Source organism: Rhizoctonia solani, chromosome 9 (genome assembly GCF_016906535.1).
Source record: "Rhizoctonia solani chromosome 9, complete sequence".
Classification (NCBI taxonomy): domain Eukaryota; kingdom Fungi; phylum Basidiomycota; class Agaricomycetes; order Cantharellales; family Ceratobasidiaceae; genus Rhizoctonia; species Rhizoctonia solani.
Genome location: NC_057378.1, coordinates 645,747 through 662,405, shown reverse-complemented (window position 1 = coordinate 662,405; position 16,659 = coordinate 645,747). Strand labels below are relative to the sequence as shown.

The window sequence follows — 16,659 nt, the reverse complement described above, 5'->3', positions numbered from 1 at the left end:
TTCCGGGAGTTTCTCTTTTAGGAGTAGGTATGCTCGAATGAGATACGATCCAGAACTCTGCCTGTTACATAACAAGTATATATCGAATGAGAAGGTTTGCCTCCTAATTCGATATCCAAAGCTTATATGATTCCGCAGTTCTCGTCCGATACAGCGGTACCCCTAGTGTTAATGGTAGTATTGATGGAAGTTCTAGCGATGTATATACCAAAAGCATCCAACATTGGCGTCGAGAATGTTCTCGGCTCGTGTACCCCTTAAAGGCGTGGAGCGTAGCCATGACTAGTAGTGGGCGGTGGCTTGAACGACTTGGATATGGTTATACGTATACATACCCATCTTTCTGACCTACCTGTAGGCATCTCCATTATGGGAGAGCTCGTTACACTTGAGATGGTTTTAACTAGAAATCAAGGAAAAAGTTGGTTCTGAACATATATGACAAGAATGAAGGGACACTGAATGCGTCAGAAAAGGGGCTCGCCATAAACCTGAAGACCTCGTTTCTTGAAACCGGCGTCTTAACTGAACAACACCATACGGGAAGTCACGCGATTTATTGGTCTGGCCATGTAACTTAATTTGTGTTCTATACAAACATATGACGCATAGTTGATTTATTACATCAATCGATATGATAAGTGACTCACGCGTAAAATAACTTTGGAGTATCACGAACTAACAATGAAAACACATTCACAAGGCGTCTTTGCCGCTCTTGCATAGCTTAACGCTTGGGTACTGAATACTCATATAACCAATATATGCATATCGCTCTTGGCTATTCTCATGGTAATCTACCGCTCTAGTTCGGCCGCTCCTCGATATTTCTTGGGTTTCCAATCCGAGATTGTGAAGGATGCCGCACTTACCGGACAAAGGCTTTGGGACTATTCAATGATCAGGTTCCTGCCAGATCGATACCGGGACCTGAGCGCAATGCTGTTGCCGAATAGGGGCTCGCCTCATCCTCGGGAAAACTTTGGAGTTTTGTGAGCATATTCAGTGGCGATGAGCTCCTCAATGAGATCATGAGTTTTTTTTAAGTATGTGAAACCGAATGCCTCGAGTGTATACTTGCCTTGGCAGGAAAGCTATTCCGAAGTACCTCCGCTCCTTTCGTGCCACCTTGCGGCATTTTAGTAGTCGCGTGCTGCTCGGGTCTCGAACGCGTATGCCAATTTGGGGACCTTTTAAAAATATATAATTTAGGGATGGAATATATGCGTATGTTCTTGCTGTGGGAATAACATTTGATCGTTTCTAGCGAACCAACTTCGCTTGTCAGCCTGACATACGCTACTTCCAGACGTGTATAATACCTAGACCCCAGCCTGGCCACCCCCTTAGTCGAAGCTCTCCTACCGAGCAGGGTGTCCCTGATCTAGAGCCATCCACAAGTATTAATTCGCACGAGGCTCTTCATGCCGTGATAAAGAAGAACTTTCTCCGCGCTACCCCAGTGGTACCCCACCCCAAGGTGGCGAGTGCTTGAACTCTCACCCGATGCCCTCCGGAATAGGATGGGATATTTCAGTCATATTATATGGATTGTAGCCCAGGTTCAATAAGTGTCCTTGATATACCCTACAGGAGACGTCTGAAACAAGCTAAATTGAGAATGGCCGGGAAGTCTAGTTCCACCGTGCTACTTCCGATTAGGCTCGTGGATGCAGCAACCCAACCACCGCTGCACATCCCTGCTGTTATAATATTAAACTTCGATTACTGTACCCAATAATATATCCCGTGACTGACATGGAACCATGTGTACCCGGGCATGTAAGCAGGGTGCTGTGATTCGCGAGATCATCGGAAGGCCACGAGTCGCAAAGCGTCAGGAACAAACTATGGACCCCTTGGTTGAGATTAGTTCTTTTGCTGCATGTTTTGTGGTTCACTTGATGGGAGGCAACACTTCCCGAAGACTTGCCGCTGGCCCTCCGACACCGCCAGAACTGGCTTAACCTCTACGACCATGGTACTGACTGAAAAATAGAGATTTCAGTCACAGATCGGTACATGTGCCTGGAGCGTCATACGGATCAGTATCCCCATGGGGAAAGTGATCGCGAGAGGCCAGTAGGGCCCCACACAAACGGCAAGAGGTGTGATCGGGGTCCTGGCAACCCCGGAGAAACCACCTAAATGGAGAATGATGCCCAGCCAGCCAACCATCCACTTGTTTGGCGCCTGGCAACGATTTACCGAGAGTCGACATTTGCTATAAGATGCGGGGCTCCTTCTGTACTGTCAGCTCACCCCGCTCACTCGGCTTCTCTCTCTTCCTTGAGTTGGATTGAACCATGGCAGGCCCAGCAGCTGTAACAGCGTCCGAAGGCCCAGCAGCGCACCTCCTTTACCAAGGTACTTATCCATAGTGAAAGCATGGTCATATCGACTAACGGTGTCTATAGGAAAATGGTGGAACCACAGTGGCATTCTCGCCCTCAACTTGCTGCTCGTTTTCATCCTGTTGACGTCTAGCACCAACGGTTTCGATGGTTCCATGATGAGTAAGTTTTTTATCCTAAGTACAGAAGCACTTTTTCACATGTACATATAGACGGTCTCCAGGCTGTTCCTCACTGGGTTTCGTTCTTTGGAAAACCCCAGGGAGCTACCCTTGGTTTGTACAAGTAAGTTGGTGAAACTGGTGGGCTCGAATCAATGGAATTAACTTTCATTTTAGTGCTATTCAAAACATCGGGTCCCTCGCTGCCATCCCATTCGCACCTTATGTTGCCGATCACTTTGGCCGTCGCACTGGTATCATCTTGGGATGCCTCTGCATGTTCCTTGCTACTGGTCTTCAGGCAGGTGCTCAAAACAACGCCATGTTTATTGCTGGACGTGGCTTGGGTGAGTAAACATGCAATTGGCAATGTTCTCTTACTGACGATTCCTAGTCGGATTCGGTGTCTCATTTGCCCATCTTGCCTCTGCGCTGCTCATCGTTGAGCTCGCTTATCCTAGCCAACGCGCTAAGCTATCCTCCCTCTATAACACCATGTGGTTCACCGGCTCGATCATTGCCGCGGCTACTACCCTTGGCACTTTCCGAATCGACGGTGCTGCTTCTTGGCGCATTCCATCGGCAATGATGGGTCTCGTCCCAGTCCTTCAAATGATTATAATCTGGGTATATATTCATTGTTTGATCGGAAATCCTTATGCTAATTCCTTGCCAGTTCTTGCCCGAGTCTCCTCGTTGGTTGATCGCTCATGGTCGCGAGGAGGAGGCTGTCCGCGTTCTCGCCAAGTACCATGCTATTAACCGTGGGGATTTGAACGATGAGCTCGTTCAGTTTGAACGCGAGGAAATTAAGGAGGCTCTCCGTCTCGAGGCTGAAGCTGCCAAGAGCACTAGCTATCTCTCTCTCCTCCGCACCCCAGGAAACCGCCGCCGTCTTCGTATCGTTGTCGCCATTGCCTTCTTCTCTCAGTGGTCTGGTAACGGTATTGCATCGTACTACTTGGACATTGTCTTGGGCAAATTGGAATCGGTGTTGAGGACAAGGCTCAGGTTCAGTACTTCAACTTGGGAATGGCCATTTACTCCTGTGAGTGATCAGGTTTTGTTTCAAGCACATTTCTTATTTTTATTACAGTCATCATTGCTACTACCGCTTCGCTTTTCGTCGAGAAGATTGGTCGTCGCAAGTTGTTCTTGACCTCGAACGCTGGCATGCTCTTCGCCTACGTTCTCTGGACGACCGGTGCTGGTGTCAACGCCAACAACACATCGAACAGGAATGCCGCCAACCTTGTCATGGCCTCCATCTTCATTTTCAACGGCTTCTACGCAATCGCATACACTCCTCTTCTCGTATCATACACCGTCGAGATCACTCCTTTCCAGATTCGTGCCAAGATGTTCGCAATCATGAACGTCTCCGTCACTGCCTCCTCATTTTCAACCAGTAAGTTGTACCGCTTAGAATTTTGAGCTCGTACTTAATGTCTCTCTGTAGATACGTCAACCCTGTCGCTCAGGATGCGATCAAGTGGAAGTACTACATCGTCTATGTTGTCTGGCTCTGCTTCGAACTTGGCTTCATCTGGATGTACCTTGTTGAGACCAAGGGTCGCTCCCTCGAAGAGACTGCTGCTCTGTTCGACGGCGAGGATGCGCTCAAGGAGCTCGAGAACCGTGCCGCCCACGACCTTGCTGCGCCTGGCACTCCATCTGACGAGAAGTTCGACGGGAAGGTCTAATTGATTACGATTTTTTTTCTGGATTTGCTGTATGCTTGTTATTTACGCCTCGGGTGTGTTGTACGATTTGTGCCAATATATCACAGTTCTTCCCTTTCTTGTTTGGTATGGTTTTATTGATCTTGGTTGGGTCTTTATGTATAAGGCGCCTGGTGGGAATGGTGGTCTGGACTTGTTATCATTGGCTATATCGCGTTGGGAATAAATTCTTTTCTCAGTTTGTGAATAATTGATCTCTTGTCTATATAAACTCCAGGAAATCGACTGGTACCCACCAAGTCGATTTACCTCGTCTACGATTACAGACAGGTGTGATATTAGCCAGCGGTAGCGTTAGGACCCTACGACCTTTTGCTCACCATTAGTATACAGCAGGGCCTTGAGCCCTTCACTCCACAGTGGTACCGGTAGTATAGCCTTAATTGTTTCATTTGTATTAACTATGGCCTTGAGTACCCGTTCACTAGCGTGTACCCAGCCTTACAGCCCAGGTACGACACAAATTGATATGCACGCGTAAATGGAACAAGATCTCCGCAGAGCACATGAAGGAACTACAGGTCCTCACGCGCTCGTTGCATCGCTGTCGTGCAGACGATACTAACAAAAATTTAGCTTTTATGTCTCACAATGTTGAGCCAGCAGATATCGACAGCAGCGGCTCCCAATCCAAGTAGATTAGCCATATGCATGTAGTTACATATCCTATTCAGATGATCGACTGGAAACCTTTCACTTTTTGGTATGTATCAGCAAGAAATCCTGTACCTTGCGTGCTTGTCGCGGGAGATCGTCTTTGGTCCCTGTCTCGTCTCATCTCACGGCAACGCTACGCAGGCTCGATGGTAAACTGTAAAAGTAATTTGAATTATTGCTCTTCATGAAATTTGGACTGGAAGCAAGAACGGTCAAAAGCACGGCTGAAGATGCTGCAAAAAGTACTGCGAGCACGGCCGGGATCGAACCGACGAACTTTGGTTCGATTACATAAGCATCTTGTACAACAAGTGCTCAAATCGAAGACCAACGTGGTAACCACTCCACTACGCGCCCTTGAGAGTCTGCGAATAAGTTAATATAATAGCTGTAATTACATTACTACACTTGTCCTGGACAACCTTATTAAAGCGATTTCTATCTGTTAGCTGTATGACTAACATACTTTTGCAGCGGTCGTAATGGTGCGCTTTCTGGTCGCTGGACTCGGCAATTATCCATATCCCAACACTCGTCATAGGTTTGATACTATTTCTCTCAGCTAATAGTGTAGTCTGTTTATATGAGGGCATCTTTTTGTTATCAGTGTTGGACAGGTGGTATTAGATTCACTGGCCGGAAAGTGGAACATCTCTCTTATGTACCAGCGAAAGCACGACGCTTGGGTGGCAACCAAAACTATCGAAATCCTGGAAATATTACTACCGAAATAACCCTCGTAAAGCCTAGTATGTCATAGATCGTAGCCCTCTTTCTCGTTATCTAATTCCGCATAAAATATTTGAGAGTTATTGATGAATATATCTGGACCGGCTGTTGCCTCTGTCTTGAAGACTTTCCCTACCGAACATCGTACCCCTCGCAACGTTATTCTGCTACAAGACTCACTATCTCATACCCCATTGGCTGTCTCGCCAAAATTTGGCGGATCAGCCAACGGACATAATGGTGTGCGCAGTGTGATTACATCAATGGGCAACATAGCCTCCCAGTTTCCAGTACCCCGACCGGCCAACGACGAATTTCATCGCATACGTCTTGGAATCGGAAGGCCAGAACACAAGTCAGCAGACGTAGCGGAATATGTGCTTGGGCCTTTAAGTAGAGAGGAGCTTAATTGGTGGTCATACGGAGGAGAGGGGCTAAACAAAGTTGCAGCCGCGTTGGAGGTCATAATTAAAAGGGCAGTAATGTAATTCGGAGCGTTGCTGTTAGGCCATTTGTTCCTCAAAATGCATACAGTTTTATTCTATAAATGCTCTTGCCATTTGATATAAAACGATAGGTCATACTTTTGCTAAACAACCTCAAGCAGCCTATACTATGATGAGCATGATTAACTGGGAAGCCTAATAGTCCGATCTCTATGAAAACTACGCGAACGTTCGAGCTATTTCTCTGAACACTTATTATCGACATGAATGAGTTTTGAGTGTGAAACCTTTGAATCGATTTAGCGATACTGAATGTTCGTAGATGTTGCTTCGGACTTTCTCTGGCTACTTGTGACCATACATCTACACCATTAAAAGCACTATGGATTTCCCTGAATTTGGTCTTGATTCATTAAATCCATAAATATGACAAGGCATGCATTGTCCCTCACCAGACGTCAAGTGCGCCTAATCCCGGGCTCACAACACCTACAGAACACTTATGATAATTTCACTTTAGAAATAGTAATCTACATCAACCTTGAAAAATAACCGAATGTCCACTCCCCACATCAGTTATTACATCCTTGAGCTGGATAGTAGGAATAGCTTCTTGTAGCTTCCTTGTATGCGCGCCTCTCGAGTCGTGTATTGGTATATTGTTCATACGCATATGCAAACCCGATCAAGCTAGGTTCTGTATATGCAGTCCCAGGAACGATAGGCCAAACGGGATCCCCTACGTGAGATTAGTTTTAGATTAAAAGCAAATAAATTGAAACTTACGGGAGCAGGGTATAGTGTTTCGTAAGGAGCTTGAGTCTCTGGGAGCGGCTTGGTGTCTGGGGGTGGAAGCCTAGAGGGACTGAAAGGAAAATTCTAGTAAACTCTCCATGACTGAACCACATACTCACCCGTGACAATTGGATAGCCAGCCATAGCCGCAGGTCTCGTAGTATGCCCTATGTACATAGTGGATTTAGCTCACGTCAATTAGTAGGCACCACGCTTGTCTCACCATCGCTAGGCAGTAATAAAGCGTCGAGGTTGTTGTCTTTGAGTGCAGCATCGATCCCTCTGTCCCGACCTATTAGATAATTTTGGCGGAGAGCTTCATGGTACGTCGAGTTGTAACCCAAAGTAGCTTCGGACAAAATCAACCTAATACAATACACATCAAACTAAAATTGAGGATCGGTTACATTCACGTACCCTGACTGATCTTCGTGGCCTTCGGTCTCTTCCAGTTCCTTGTGCGCATCGTTGAATCTGATGATATCTGCCACTGATGTCACATTTGTTGGAACATGATCCAGGCTTGCGATATAGGCGTTCAAGGCAACCTTGATGGCGTTCATTAACCCAATCCCACAAAGAAACAGCAGCCACACGACCTACCTTAAACTGAATTTTATTTGTGAAAACCTCTCGACTAGTAAGAATTTCTTCGGCACTTGGAAGATCTGCAGGATCGACGATGACTCCACCCAATTCCTTAACTCTACCCAAAGCTTTCTCAAACTCGATTTTTATACTTGGATGAACTATGTCCAACGTGGTGTCCATGAAAAACTTTCGAGGAACGCCAATGCGTTTGCCCTTTAGCGATTGGGGATCTAAGAAGCGGGTATAATCTAGGGCAGGGTCGGGCGCATTACTTGTAAAGTTGTCCCGTCCATCCCGGCCAGCAATAGCGGTCAAAATAATGGCGGCGTCAGTAACAGACCTTGCAATCGGCCCAACTGTGTCCTGGTGAATTGAAATAGGAATAACTACCCTCCTCCCAGTCAGCCTAGCTTTCTCCTCTCATACAGCAACACACCTCCGGCCCTAGAAGTCAATCCTACTGTTGGCTTTATCCCAACAACATTGTTGAAGCTCGAAGGACAAGTGATACTCCCGTCGGTCTCGGTACCCAACGACCCAGCTGCTAAGCCAATGGCCATGGCGACGCCACTCCCAGAAGAGGACCCGCATGGGTTTGCTCCAGGGAAATATGGATTTGTAGTTTGTCCTCCCCGACCAGACCATCCAATCGGAATGTTACCTCGAGCTTGTGACCATTCAGACTAACACGAATGTGCATGTAGCAAGGAGGACGCACGAGTCAGAGGAAGCTAAATGTTGATAGGACGAACTGTGGTAGCAAAACAAGAGGTACATACGAGATTAGTTTTTCCCAAGATAATAGCTCCCGCCTTTCTCAATTTGGCAGCCACAGTAGCTTCGTTGCGTACAATTGACCCAAATAATGCATGGGATCCAGCAGTTGTGTTCATTCCTGGTTCAGTTCGATTAGTCTGTCTAGTAAGCAATGACATACGTTACGAACCTTCGCCCGCCAACGTTGCAATATTGTCTTTGAGCAAGATGGGGATACCATGCAGAATCGAACGTTTACCGGTCATTTTGCGCTCTATATCAAGCACGCGTGCTTGCTCTATAGCGTACGTGTTGGTTTCAATGACTGCGTTGAGTTTGGGACCAACATGATTTACTTGGTCAATACGCCCCAGATACGCCTATAGAACTCGTAGGGTGGGTAAGTGGCCGAACAGGATGATTCGTGAGCGGTCGTTGATAAACGGGTTGCGAGATGCGGCAGATAATTCCGGGAAATACGAAAATTGATTGTCGAAGACGAGAGATAAAATGAGAGCCCACCTTGACCAAATCTACACTTGTGAAATGCCCACTATCCAATCCAAACTCCAGTTCTGGAATTGAAGCCTCGTACAAATCCAAACTGCTGAGTGGTAGCGCTCCTGCACTATATAGGAAGGCCGCGACAAATAATAGTCGAGTCCACATATCAAGAGGCACCAGCAGATAGACTCAGATGGTGGTGGCTAAACTATGGTGTTACCCGTGTCCGGCGCTGCGGCCATTCCGGGCATAACATGTGGGCACCCTAAACCGCAGTCGAGAAGTGATGCTGGGATAGGTCTGTTGACTTACAATTCGTAAGCTGGGTGGTTCCATGCTAGGCTTATAGAGGGCCCTTATGGACGTATGAAACACAGAATACCGTTAGGGCATCAAAAGATACTATATTTGCGTGTACTCATTGCCAAATTAGTCCCGACTCCTTCCTGATAGTATGAAAATAATTATAACTGGCGGAAGATCATGTGGAATCCGGGATCAACCGATTTATGGACCGAGTGGTGGTTGGTGGCCATGGCCAAAGACCGCAGTTTCGGAATAGTTCAAAGTGATGTCTTGGTGTCAATGGTTTAATAATTCTCGACTTAAGAATCGATTGGTTTCTTGTGTGCCTCACACAGTGGCAGCAAATAGGAGAAATCTGCCTATTCTTAGATAAAATATGATAGTATATATCATTGGTAATAATCTGGTGCAGTCACAGAGTACTATAACACAAGGTCTGAAGTAGCGATGTATATCATATTACAGATCCGTCGTCCATTTCCAAGGTCCATAATAAGTTAAATAAATGATATCAATAATAGCTCGTAGAAAAGTTGCATTCAGTATACCCAAGACAACCAGATCCCCTCATTACTTTACTCTTCGTCGTCGTACTATACAGTATATAAGTCAAACCAGATCGCTTCATGACATTCTATTACACATACCTTGTAGCATAGCCCGTTAGACATCGTGTCCATCACACTCTGAACAGTCCGGTCCTCAGCCGGACTCATATACTTCATCACGTTCCTCAGCCTTGCTGTGTTCACAGTTGCGTTCTGTACAGTGTTGCCTCCATAGTCCCACAGACAAGTATTGTTGCCACCCTGCCACCGCGTCCACAGACGGTCAACCTGAGGGTGATGCACAAAGAACTACATCACCCTATTTGTTAGCCCAAGTCATTCATACACATCACACCACACCCATCAGAGGCTTGTTTGGTGAGTACTGTTGACGCATGTCCCCCCCCCCTATAGCCCGGTGTATGTGGTCATGCGGAATACCTATCGCCATCCGTTTCAGTTTTGCACTTCTTGGTCTACAGCAGTCACATTCACATACGTTCGGTGTTGTTCCAGAAGCTGATGTAGTCTGGGTACCCCATGATCTTCTTCACCACAGACCTTGTCCAGTTTCCAGGCGTCTCGCTTGTCAGGTTGAAGCTGCGCATTTATTCCAGTGTCTAGCCAGACTTTATTTAGCCACGAGCAAGGAGTAAAACAAGTGTCGCTTAGATTGTTGCCCAGTAGATTTATATTTTCGCAGTGTTTATGGACCAGTTCGGTCCTTGTTAAAGTTTGCGTGTGGAAGCGAAAGGCAGCTTTTCGTAAATTTTGAATGATCTCAGGCTGCCAATCTTATAAACCGAGTGACCAAGCTGTATAATGAGTTCACCTGTACTGACAACTGATGCACTTACCAGTTTCAACTTGGTAGTGTATATGCTGGAGCATTGGGCTAGGTCCTTTTTTATATATAGCGTATTAATACTGTCCGACTGATCAGTTAATGAGCCACCTGGTCGCTCTGTTACCACAAATGCATTTCGGTATAAATTCATTCATATGTATGGTTAACCCAAATAACCAATGCCTATTGAAGGAGAGCTGTTACATTTTTGATTAAACAAGAGTCGTAATTCTGGAGAAAACGACTCTGAAAATATTTATACCGTTACACTATGGAGTATATACTACGGGCCAAAAATACAGGATGAACAAAGTCTAGGCGTTTGGACGAGACAACTTGAGCTTCAGACCTCCAGTAGGTGTCGAAGCAGGCGGGCTGAATGCTCTTCCCGAGTACTCGTCGGGTTCATCGGCCGTAATGGGTGGGCTTGTTGCTAGTGGACTAGTTGCGGAGGGGTAATAGCCAGACCCGGATCCTTGACCAGCCCGCGGCAGACCCAGAGAGAGTGGATTGGGCGATCCAGCAGCGTACGGTGGACTGCCGGCAGTTTGGGTAGGTGATCCAGCAGTCCCTGATGGAGTACCAGCAGCCGGTTGGTTGAATTCTGCCCAACGGGGACATTTGCGGTTTGTTTCTGAGTTAATTGTCAGTTTCGATAGGTTGAAGAGAAAATGTGGATGGCATACTCATATGTCCTAATTGACCACAATTTCCGCATCGGCGCTACGTAGATACCCAGATTAGATTATTGTTAGGTCCAATCGCCGCTGCTTACCTCTCGTCCAGGCGCATCCGATACTCCTGCCGTAGCGGGAATTGGCAACGGTGCCTCGCCAGCCTCGATTGCCTTGGCGTTCTTCCTGTTTAGGCGACGCTCTTGATTCTTCTTCATCTTGTTCAGTTGCTCCAAGAGCCTAGATAGAGTTTGTGAGCCATCGGTCCGGTTTAATAGTTGGCGTTGAATAATCCTACGTACTTGGCCTTCATTCGTTGATCCTTTACCACGTCTCCCGTAGGCACATAGTCCTCCGCCTTCATGTTTTCTTCTTCAATCTCCACCCTCCTTGCCACATACGCGGAAATCACATTATCGTTCCGAACAATCTCAGTGGTCCATGAGCCGTCGGGCTACAAAAACGAACGCATTAGTTTCAACGTTCCATAAACAGGAGAGGATCGAAATCTTACAGCCTGTCTTCGAATTCTCAGCACCCGCGTCTTATTCTCCCCAGACGGTTGACCGTCCTGGTCGATCGACGAAGCGCGACTCGTAGCACCCAACGACGAATGGCGCGACTTGATCCCTGCGCCGATCTTGCCTCCACTCGGTCCAGCGGCTCCAGATCCCGATGCAAGCGTCGGGTTCTCGCGTGGCTGCTTGAACATGGGTGCGTTGGCTTCTTCAAGAGTGAGCTCGGGAGGGATTTTGTTGCTCAGAGATTTGAACTGAGCGCGCCAGATACGCTCGATCTCGGACTTGTATACTTGTTGCTGTTGCGCGACGTTGTACCTGTGCTGGTTTTTGGGTCGAGAATTGGCTTCCGCTAAATTAAAAAAAACAAACTGTTACTACCCATAAAATGTGGTGCAACATGGAGTGTATGCTTTACCGTTCAGTTCTTCTGGGTCTTCCCCAGCAGGCACAAAATTTCCTTCATCGACACACGAATAAAACTGAACCCTTCGCCTCGTCCCGTCGGGTCACCTTCGCCGTGCAATTTAAGCATAGCCTTGCCCTGGGTGGCATGGATAAAGTTCTTGGTCGTGATCCACGGCGCGAGCTGCTGCTCGGTATCCAGTTTCCCTTCGTCCTCCATGACGTCCGACTCTGATTTACCGTACCCCGAATCGAGCAAGTGGCGCTGGCCGACGATCATGGATTCGGACAGGACGACGTGCTCGGGTTCGACCATCTTGAGCATGTCTGCTGGTGATGGTCTCTGGAACGAAGGTTTCAGCCGCCAGAACGTTTGGTGTTCCCCTCGACGGTGGTATTCCATAAAGTCTTGCAGATAGGCCTACAACGTTACATATAAGCAGGGCCCGAGTAGTCAAGATAGTCTCGGGGCCAACCCACCTTGAGTCGCTGCCTCATCTGCAGTTCATTCTGGTCCGGGAAATACTTCATCAACCTCGATATCTTCAGTCGCTCGTGTTTACTCTTGGACAACAGTTTACAAGCGATAATGATCAGCCTCTGCTTGATCGTATGCGTAATCTTGCGCGAGTGCGGGCCTGGAACTTCGACGACCGGGAAGGTCTGTCCCGATACGTACAGGTGCTTGATGTCCCGGATGTAGTACTTGGATTCTCCGCGGGTGGTGCTCCTGATAGTTCCCGTTAGCTCTCTGTTGGGTCGGTTGGCTGGGGCCGAGGCATGAAAACGTACTTGATTACTAGGAAATCGGTGGGCGGCGGGGTATGCTTGAACAGAGGTGCCCGGACAAGATTGTTGTACATGGCAGGAATCGTCTGGCCGTGTTGGATCGAACCGTACTTGAAGAACGGGGACTCGTCGTTGGGTTCTAGTACAAACGGCTCGCCCAGGTCGCCCTGTTGTTGGGAGTGGGTGGGTAAAGATGAGGAAAATGGTTTCTGGATGTGAGGTACCGTACCTTGGGCACGTAATCGTCCTTTTCGTCTTTTTTCCTGTAGTAATTGACCAATACACTTCCCATACCAAAGTTGGACAGCACAGGCGGGTGTTCCTCCTAAAAGTTTACGTCGCATAATGGCATACATTAGATACTCAAATGCCGAGGGTCGGAAATAAACACTTGCCGAATACTCCCAGAGTACAAAATTCGAGTTATCCTTCAATGTCAGATCACCCGTCTTTTTGAGCACGTCGTTGCTGACGAGCCTGCGCCCATTCTGAGAATCAACGAGTCAGCAATGCAATTAAAAAGCAAAACGCAATAAATCGACCACGAATTACCTTGTCTTTCTTCTTCTTGAGATTCCTAACACGGGTGAACCGGAATTCGATGTTTGCTGGAATCTGCAATGCAGGACGGTGAAATGCGCGAGCTTCCTCCTTGGTAAGACGCGTCTTGTACTAGAAACAAGCAACACCAACAATCAATCATCCAAATACATCCCCCAACGAGAGAAGAAATACGCACAAACGGCAACTGGAGCTTGAGAGCCGGATACGCATGCTGAACGACCAAATTACCAAACGTCTGGCGCACGCGCTGTCTCTCCTTGGACACCTCGTAATAATGGTCGTTGCTGAGGTTGAACTTGTCCTTGCCGGGCGCGACGTCTGCGCGGGTCTTTTTCTTGGGTTTGCCCTCGAGGGATGTGGTCGTTGCGGTCGTTGTGGCTGTTGTTGTGGGCGGGACGGGCGGGGGTGGGAGGAGCGGGTCGTCTAGGGCCGGAGGCGGTGGGAGAGGATCGGATTTGCGTGTCCAGAGGATGGACGAGTCCCAGTCCCAGGCGAGGGATGATGGGGGGTGTGTGAGGAATGGATTGAGGGGTGCGGTGGCGGTTGGGCGTGGTGCAAGAGGCTTTAGTTCGCTGTTGAGGAGTTAAGTAGTACATCAGAGTAGTGATAGGATACGGGCATACGTATTATGGTCGTATATAATCTGATCTTCCCAGTCGTCAAGAACGATTGGGTCATAGCTACGCTCGTCGAGAGGGATAGGAATATTTCCGGTGTTGGTCTGGCCAAAGGTTTAGCATTAGTTCCATAAAGCCCAGAGCAAACTTACGGAAAGAACCTTTTTCAAAGAGTCGTCTATACTCAGTCTTTGTATATCTACCTGTTGAACAAGGTCGGTTGCAGCCTTGGCTTCCGCGCCGATTTGGATATTAGCAAGCCGGGGTTTCTTTGTAGGTTGAGCCAGCTCGGCTGTTGATAGCATTCATCAGTATCCACTGAGCAAAGTCATTGAGATATAATCACATCTGAACATGCGGGACTTGTGAATCCTTGACTTTGACGGTACCCTGCCTTTGAAGAGCTCTGTAAAGTCGCAAGTGCCCGTTGGGTTGAATGTGGGAAACATGTCCTTGACATTGGGCTTTCTTTCGACGACAATCGTGCGTGTCTTCTTGACCAGTCTTCGTCGAGGTGGTTTCGGAGATGCGGCAGGGGAGAACAAGCCTGGACTGGCAACCTCTTCCTTGACTTCGTCCATCGGCTCGTCTTCGTCGCCTATCTCCTGGTCCACTGCATCTTCCCAGTCGTCTCCTTGCCCCGTGCCCACAGCACCCTCTTCATAGGCCCATGAAGGGTCAAATGACTGACCAAGATCGAGTCCCAGTCCACCGCTAAAGTCGAGTCCAAGAGCACTGAATGTCCCAAGTGAATTCGCATTAACTTCGCCATTAGTCAGAGATTTGATCACATCGTCTTCCTACACAACTCTTAGTACTACTTTCATGCTGAATCTAGTGGCTCACCGAGTGCTGAGGCATGTTATGATGAGGACCTTGAGAGAAGCCGAGTGGTCACGTGCCCGAGGATTGAGGCGACCAAATTGAATTTGATGTCTCCCGATCGCTTTGCTCTTGGCTACCACCATCTACCTTTTTTTCCCCCACTAGTCTTTCTTGTATGTGATTCGTCCATTTGGAGGATTGGTGACTGAGTCTTCTCTAGTTATTAGATACAATGCCTGCAGATATCCCTAATGAAAAGCCTGTATCGCGCATTAAAGTGGTATGTACAGTCCGCAGCCCATACAGCCCCTGCTCACTCCCAACCAGGCTGCGACCGTGGTGTTTTACCTCGTCGCTGCGATTGCGGTAAGTCCATGAACAATGTGCTTCAGAGCTTTGTCTAACAACACGTCACTGTAGATGGTAGTCGCGTAAGTTGAGGCGTTGGCCCTTGTGAGGCGCTGCTGACATTTCAACAGGAACAAATGGGTGCTGAATGAAACCAAAACGCCTCTATTTTTCCTACTCGCTCAACTCGTAATTGCATGCGTGCTCTTCCTTATCTGCCATGTATGTGGGCTCCTCAAGCTCCCACGCAATCTCGACATGCACGTCGTTAAAGGACTCGCCCCGCTTATCGCGTGCAACGTTCTGGGCCTCAGGTCAGCCCAAATTGATAACGTGATTTCAATAGATTACTAAATCGCCTCTTCTTTCCAGTTTTAATAACTACTGTCTCAAATACGTCGATGCTTCCTTCTACCAAGTCGCCCGTGGTCTTGTATTGCCCATCACCGTCGCTACTTCGGCCGTTCTCATCCACTCCAGGCCGAGCCTCAAGGTCTTGGGTGCATGCGCCCTTGTTACCGCCGGATTCTTCGTTGGTGTTTTACTAGACCAAAGCGCAACCCCTGCCGGTGCCACTTCTACTTCTCCTTCAGTTATCGGTATCTTCTTTGGTGTCCTCTCGAGCTTCACTACTGCCTTGCTCGCGGTCGTCATCAAGTCATGTCTCCCTGTCGTTGGCAACTCGGCCCTCGACCTCGCATGGTACAACAACCTGCTTTCGGCAGTCGTCCTTGCTCCTCTCATCGTTGTCGTCGGTGAAGGTCCTGACGTTATGGACCTCCTTTTCGGTGCCGCCAGCGTTACCAAGACATCCACTGGAATGACCGCCTTTGATACCTTCCTCTACGGCTCGGCCATCACCGGCCTTTTCGGCTTCCTTATCAACATTGCAGGGTTCATGAGCATTAAAGTTGTGAGTAGTCTGGACGCTGTAGTCTGCATGATTGTATAGACCTAGACCTCTAATGGTTCTCTTTGTCTTTCTTTCTCTCTTTGGGTGGAATTCTATTTTCGTGTTTTTTTAGACGTCTCCGATTACGCACATGGTTTCGAGTGCCGTCAAGGGTGTCCTCCAGTCGATTTTGGGTGTTTGGTTCTTCCACGACGTGATCTCTGGGTGAGCCCGTCTGCCATGTTATTCTTCATCAAGACTGCGAGACTTATATTTTGGTGCGCGATCAGCGGCCGTGGTACTTCCATTTCTCTTATCCTCCTTGGCTCGATCTACTACACCTGGGTCAAGAACCAGGAAGTCGTCGAGCGCGAACGCAAGGAGAACAGTCTGCCGATGACCAACACCTCCAAGGGTGCTTACGAGCCTGTGCCCACCAAGGAGCGCGAGTAGACGTTATTTTGATAGATACCGATAGACGGACGTTGGATAAAAAAAATCTGTTTTCTTTACGTACATTCGTAGGCATCCAGGACGTAATCACGGTACAGTGCTCTTTTACCGTTGTTGCTATGTTTGTTCTGTAGAGTG

At 47.9% G+C, this 16,659-nt stretch overlaps 5 protein-coding genes and 1 non-coding gene across 6 annotated transcripts; 3 read left to right on the top strand and 3 right to left on the bottom strand.

The window, feature by feature from the left end:
* Window positions 1-789: 789 nt before the first annotated feature.
* On the top strand, window positions 790-1,495 carry RhiXN_07740 (uncharacterized protein; the record flags this gene model as incomplete). Its single annotated transcript, XM_043327556.1, has 2 exons — window positions 790-992; window positions 1,327-1,495. 2 exons carry the CDS (start codon window positions 790-792, stop codon window positions 1,493-1,495), a joined length of 372 nt encoding a protein of 123 aa, XP_043182941.1.
* Window positions 1,496-2,306: 811 nt separating this feature from the next.
* RhiXN_07739 (Sugar (and other) transporter) lies at window positions 2,307-4,218 on the top strand (the record flags this gene model as incomplete). Its single annotated transcript, XM_043327555.1, has 8 exons — window positions 2,307-2,367; window positions 2,418-2,516; window positions 2,567-2,639; window positions 2,693-2,862; window positions 2,910-3,142; window positions 3,192-3,567; window positions 3,612-3,927; window positions 3,975-4,218. The coding sequence occupies 8 exons, from the start codon at window positions 2,307-2,309 to the stop codon at window positions 4,216-4,218; spliced, it is 1,572 nt and encodes a 523-aa protein (XP_043182940.1).
* Window positions 4,219-5,162: 944 nt separating this feature from the next.
* On the bottom strand, window positions 5,163-5,271 carry RhiXN_12401. The gene has a single exon. It is a non-coding gene; the product is annotated as a tRNA-Arg (tRNA).
* A 1,503-nt stretch (window positions 5,272-6,774) lies between these two features.
* RhiXN_07738 (amidase) lies at window positions 6,775-8,900 on the bottom strand (the record flags this gene model as incomplete). Its single annotated transcript, XM_043327554.1, has 11 exons — window positions 6,775-6,828; window positions 6,876-6,945; window positions 7,000-7,051; window positions 7,108-7,250; window positions 7,302-7,432; window positions 7,488-7,861; window positions 7,912-8,142; window positions 8,194-8,206; window positions 8,255-8,370; window positions 8,422-8,611; window positions 8,754-8,900. 11 exons carry the CDS (start codon window positions 8,898-8,900, stop codon window positions 6,775-6,777), a joined length of 1,521 nt encoding a protein of 506 aa, XP_043182939.1.
* A 1,850-nt stretch (window positions 8,901-10,750) lies between these two features.
* On the bottom strand, window positions 10,751-14,864 carry RhiXN_07737 (atypical/TAF1 kinase; the record flags this gene model as incomplete). The annotated part of the gene is made up of 17 exons (XM_043327553.1): window positions 10,751-11,070; window positions 11,123-11,159; window positions 11,212-11,350; window positions 11,413-11,564; window positions 11,625-11,980; window positions 12,047-12,088; window positions 12,142-12,454; window positions 12,514-12,763; window positions 12,826-12,989; window positions 13,052-13,085; window positions 13,177-13,310; window positions 13,375-13,494; window positions 13,562-13,958; window positions 14,010-14,107; window positions 14,156-14,295; window positions 14,350-14,803; window positions 14,850-14,864. 17 exons carry the CDS (start codon window positions 14,862-14,864, stop codon window positions 10,751-10,753), a joined length of 3,165 nt encoding a protein of 1,054 aa, XP_043182938.1.
* Window positions 14,865-15,060: 196 nt separating this feature from the next.
* On the top strand, window positions 15,061-16,521 carry RhiXN_07736 (GDP-fucose transporter 1; the record flags this gene model as incomplete). Its single annotated transcript, XM_043327552.1, has 7 exons — window positions 15,061-15,108; window positions 15,156-15,194; window positions 15,249-15,259; window positions 15,308-15,490; window positions 15,549-16,089; window positions 16,202-16,293; window positions 16,359-16,521. The coding sequence occupies 7 exons, from the start codon at window positions 15,061-15,063 to the stop codon at window positions 16,519-16,521; spliced, it is 1,077 nt and encodes a 358-aa protein (XP_043182937.1).
* Window positions 16,522-16,659: the final 138 nt, after the last annotated feature.